Source organism: Pipistrellus kuhlii, unplaced genomic scaffold (assembly GCF_014108245.1).
Source record: "Pipistrellus kuhlii isolate mPipKuh1 unplaced genomic scaffold, mPipKuh1.p scaffold_m20_p_69, whole genome shotgun sequence".
Classification (NCBI taxonomy): Eukaryota; Metazoa; Chordata; class Mammalia; order Chiroptera; family Vespertilionidae; genus Pipistrellus; species Pipistrellus kuhlii.
In genome coordinates, this window is record NW_023425572.1 from 1321005 (window position 1) to 1326598 (window position 5594).

Sequence of the window (5594 nt, forward strand, 5' to 3'; positions counted from 1 at the left end):
CTTACAAGACCTGGAAATTACACAGCACACCTGGGGCCACACAGCAAGAATATACAGAGAGGGAGATAGGGAGAGAGGAGGGAAGGAGGAAGGGAGGAAAAAAGAGGGAGAGGAAGAAGGAAAGAGGGAGAGTGAGAGAAGGAGAGGGAGGGGGAGAGAGAGAGAGGGAGAGGGAGAGAGGGAGAGGGAGAGGGAGAGGGAGAGGGAGAGGGAGAGGGAGAGGGAGAGGGAGAGGGAGAGGGAGAGGGAGAGGGAGAAAATGAGAGTGCAGGCCTGGCCTGGGATAGCTAGCAGATGGGGTCTTAGGGTTTCATGGGCTCAGTCTTTATTGGTGGGTTTCAAATATCAGAGTGGAAATTTAAAGTATAGGAAGAGAAAACAAGCGAGTAGCCCAAATGGGAAGGTATTGAAATTAACCAAGATCTGAAACAAAGGACCTGGGGTGAGGCAGCCTAGCTCTTAATCTAGCCATGTGGCTGCTGGTGTGTTTAATGAGATAGAATTCTTCGAAGTTGATGCCTCAGCAACCTAAGTTTAAGTCAGACATTGCACTGCAAAAAACAAAAAAACACACAAACACCCAACTCTCAGGGCTTACCCTACAAATGTGAAGACTGCATTATGTTAAGTAAAATATGTCAGATAGAAAAAGACTAATACTGTATGGTCTCCCTTATATGTGAAACCTTAAAAGACAACAACAACTAAGCTCATAGATATAGAGAACCATTGATTGACTGCCTCCTGCACACCCCACACTGGGTATCACAACCCAGACATGTGTCCTGACTGGGAATCAAACCAGTGACCTCTTGGTTCATTGGTCAATGCTCACACACCAAGCCACGCCAGCCAGGCTACATCTGGAATCTTAAAGGCTCCCCCCATCTAATACAATCATGGCTGGGAACCACTGACGTAGATCTTAATGCATCCAACGTAACACCTTCATGCTAGTCCTCTCTCCTGAGCTGCAGGTGACCCACCAAAAAACCCCCTGCATCTCACGTGGGCATTGAGAAGGCAGCTTACATTTACCATGCAAAACAGAAAACACTTCCCACACCCCTTACCCTCCATAAAGTATCTGTCTCACTGAGAAGCCTTGCCTTTACCGAAGGGTCCCATTTTCAACTCCAGTCAAGGACACATGCCTAGGTTATGGGCTCCATCCCCAGTATGAGGTGTGCAGGAAGCAGCTGATCAATGATTCTCTCTCATCATTGACTGTTTCTATTATATATATCTCTCTCTCCCTTCCTCTCTGAAATCAATAAAAATATATTAAAAGAAAACAGCTTGCTGCTCTTGCAGCCATTTCAACATATGGTGTTCAAAGTACAGCAAACATGTCATTTCCATGTGCTCTGCTATCTACGTGAAACTCTAAACAAGTAATACAGTGTGAGCCAAAAAGGGATTTATTTCTAGAATTGAACACCTGAGCCACTCCGGCTTCTGAGTCATGAGAGCTCTGAGGTGAACCCTTCCTGGGAGGCCCTCACAAGGCTGTCAGAAGCAACGTACATTCTTCCAAGGCGAGGCATCGCTGACAATCCCCTGAGAAGTCACAGAAAGCTCATCTGCAGAAATCCATCTCATGGCCTAAGATGCATACGCTGACCTTTTTTGCTATTTCCTGAATGCAAGCCATTCCAAAACCATGAAATCTGGGGTCTGAAGCAGGGTTTCTCAGCCCTGGCACTAAAGATGTGTGATGAGGGGCAGCCCTATGCATGGCAGGATGTTTAACACCACCCCTGGCTTCTACCCATAGATGCCATTAACACACACACACACACACACACACACACACACACCAGTTGCGACAATAAAAAATGCCTCTAGATATTGCTAAATGTCTACCACTGAGAACCATTGATTTAAAGCAGTGGTTCTCAACCGTTTTAATGCTGCGACCCTTTAATACAGTTCCTCATGTTGTGGTGAGCCCCAAGCAAAAAAATTATTTTCCTTGCTGCTTCATAACTGTAAATTTGCTACTGTTATGAATCATAATGTAAATATCTGTGTTTTCCGAGGGTCTTAGGCGACCCTGTTAGCAGTTCTCAACCTGTGGGTTGCAAAGAAATGTCCTTTTTTTAGAGAATGATCTTGAAGTGCAAAGGGATGAAGGAACCTGACGTCTGGGGTTTGCATCAAAGTTCTCAGGAGAAAGAAAACTAGAGGAAAAGAACGGAAGGAAGGAGAGAGAAAGCGAATGTGGCAAAAGCGTGGTCACTGTTGAGTGTGGTCATGGAAGTGGGATTCCTCCCGCTCTGCTGCTTTGGCACATTTGGGGAAGTGCATGTGGTGGAGAGGGGTTAGGGCCATGCCCTGGAAACTCAGGCTAGTTGTTTTTAGTGGGAGTTTGAGAGGGAGCTGTGAGAATCCCAGCAACTCTCATTTCCATGCAGTAGATGTATAGCATTGATTATCCTATATGATAAAGAGGGAATATGCAAATTTACCATGACTCCACCACAAAGGCAGCACCCACAGTGGAGGCAGGGTTTCTGTACACAAGATGGCTGTGCCCACAGCATAGGCCGAGTTCCCGTAAAGAGCCTTAACGAGCAATCAGCAAGACCTGAGGCTGTGCCCCTGTGGGGCTGGACAGGGGGCTTCAGCCCATGCCCCCAACCCTGGCACCAAGCCGGGGGGCCTCAGGCCATATCCCCCATCCAGCAGGGCTTGAAGGGGGACCTCAGGCCACATGACTGACTGGCGGAGCTTGACAGGGGACCTCAGACTGAGCCCCCCACCTGGCTCAGGCTGGGAGACCTCAGGTCATGCCCCACCCTTGCCCACACTGGGAGACTTCAGGCCACACACCCCGCCCAGGCCAAGGCTGGGGGCCTCAGGCCATGACCCCCGCTATGGCCCAGGCTTGGAGACCTCATGCCACACACCCCCAATTCAGTCCCGGGCTGGGGTCCTCAGGCCATGTCCCGAACCTGGTGCTGAGCCAGGAGACCTGATGCTGTGCTCCCCTCCCCCATCCTGCAGGGCTTGACAAAGGTGGGACCAGCTGGGTCTGGATCTAGCCCAATGGGAGGGGGGGTGGCTGGGTCTGGGTCTCCCACAATTTTGAGGCCCACAGAGGTGGCAGGGACTTGACTCTGGGTTCGGTGGTGTGCCACAGACTCTGACAGGAGGAAGATTTTCTTATACATTTTACTAATTTTCTTTCATCTCTGACACTTCTATTATAGAGAATGGCAAATAGCAATATTAAAATATTTCTTCTAATTAATCCTTTTAGTGGGCACAAATTTCGTGCACCAGTTCATTAGTTTACTCAACAATAATTAAAAACCAGATTCAGTAAGACAAGTGGAAAGTGGTTTCTTTGGAATTTTTTTTAATGAAAGTTCCTTAACCAATTGATGAGCCCAATTTGTACAAAACAGAATATGGCCACTTGCTGCAAAAGATGACCTTTGCCATGGTCATGAGTCCTTGGCTCTATTTCATAGTTACTTCACCCTCATAAACTGCTCATCGTGGATTTGCAAACCTTTGCAACCGGGAACTTCACACTTTTGAGACTTGGGGGTATATTTGGCTTTTGGGGGCAGCTGGAAAGAGATGGTAAACAGCCCACTCAACAGCATTAGGAATGCAGCTAGAATCGCCAGATACACGGTGCTGCCCATCTCCTGCCATTCTGGCCTGTAGGAGATGTGGAAGGAGGGCGGGAAGTCTATGCCCTCTTCATTGAGCACAGCATGGTAGTTACAGATACAGCGATGAAGATAAATGCACCAGCTATGATGCTCAGGATTTTGGAAACGAGGAACATATTGCAGGTGGTGTCCTTCTGAAGCTGTCCCGCATACACTCTCCGCAGGCCCATGACCATGAGCCCTTTCCCCAGCAGCCCCAGGAGGCTGGCGATGAGCAGCAGGTGCTGAGCGAGGAGGATATCCAATGGCAGGTAGGCGTCACTGTAGGTGTAGCGGTGACACGCTATGGGTCTGCTCTGGAGGCCATTGGGGTGGTAAGTGCAGACCTTCCACATCCCTACACAGGCCAGCCCCCAGGGGGGTGCAGGGCTTCTATCTATGTACCATGTGCGCCAATTAGGCAGGCCCATGGAAACCATGGTAAAGATCCATCCCAGAATGTTGAGGGCTAACATTGCTGCCTGGCAATTGGCCTTGTCGAACAAGGCCATGGCTAGGTATCCAGGGGATCTGCAAACCAACAGAGGGCATCATGAGGGTGGGACCCACAGCCTGAACCTGCCCCCTCCCCCGGGGGGGGGGAGGTGAATGGTGCTATATTGGAGAGGGAAATGCCATATTCGAAAATGGAGACACTTGACCTCCATACTCTGCTGGTGGAGGGTTTACTGAAAGCCTTAAAGTGTACAGACTTTCACCCTGGCAGAGTACTTAAGTGGTTAGAGCATCTTCCCAATAGGTCCAGGTTGCAGAGCTCAATCCCTGATCAGGGCACATACAAGAATCAACCAATGAGTGCATCAGTCAGTGGAATTCTAAACCAACATTTCTCTCCCTCCCTCCCTGTCTCTAAAGTCAATCAAAATATGTACAAACTTTCAAACAAGCAGTTCCACTTATGGACCTTTGCTGAAAGACATAATTAAGATTGGCTACAGGCCAGCAGGCGTAGTTGAGCACCGTCTTAAGAACCAGGATTTCAGGGTTTGATTCTTGATCAGGACACGTGCCCCCGATGTAAGCTTGGTCCCCAGTATGGGGCATGCAGGAGGCAGCCAATCCATGATTATCTGTCATCATTGATGTTTCTCTCTCTTCCTTTATCTCTAAATCAAGAAAAACATATTTTTTAAAAGACCAAATCCTACCTAATTAAAGAGTAATATGCAAATTAACCATCACTCTGCTACATCCACCAGCCACGCCCACCAGACAATCAGAGCAAGTATGCAAATAAACCCAACCAAGATGGCTACAGCCACAGAGAGCAGGAGGGAGGCTTGGGTTTTCCAGGCAACAGAGGAAGCCAAGCTTTCTGCCTGCCCTTGCCAGCCTAGGACTCCACTCAAGGCTACAAAGTTTCAATGATAGAATTAAACAAATCCAAACAGAAATGGCCCCATTCACTGAGTCAACAGGAAGCTTGGCTCTGCTCCAGGCTACAAAGTTTCAATTGTAGAAGATAAATAAATCTCAGAAACCAGGGCCTCCACTTGGGTCGAGAGGGAGGGGGGGCGGGGGCGTGACTGGCCTGCAAACCACCACAGACCCATCGCTCAGGCTGCCCCCATGCCCAAAGGAAACCCCCAACCCTGATCCAGGACACCCTTCAGGCCAAACCAGCTGGACCACACCCATGCACCAGGCCTCTATCCTATCTAATAAAAGAGTAATATGCAAATTGATCAGCACTCCAACACACAATATGGCTGCCCCCATGTGGTCAAAGTCCTGCCCCTATGTGGACACAAAATGGCCACACAAGATGACCAGCAGGGGAGGGCAGTTGGGAGGGACCAGGGCCTAAAAGGGAGGGCAGTTGGAGGCGATCAACCCTGCAGGGGAGGGCAGTTAGGGGTGACCAGACCAGAAGAGGAGGGAAGTTGGAGGCAAACAGGCTGGCAG

The 5594-nt window shown here is 49.2% G+C and overlaps 1 protein-coding gene across 1 annotated transcript; it reads right to left on the reverse strand.

The window, feature by feature from the left end:
* Positions 1 to 3303: 3303 nt before the first annotated feature.
* On the reverse strand, positions 3304 to 4249 carry LOC118708942 (claudin-34). Its single transcript, XM_036420500.2, is given in 3 exon segments — positions 3304 to 3578; positions 3581 to 3748; positions 3751 to 4249. Coding segments are annotated over 3 exon segments (675 nt in total). The 5' UTR covers positions 4181 to 4249; the 3' UTR covers positions 3304 to 3501.
* Positions 4250 to 5594: the final 1345 nt, after the last annotated feature.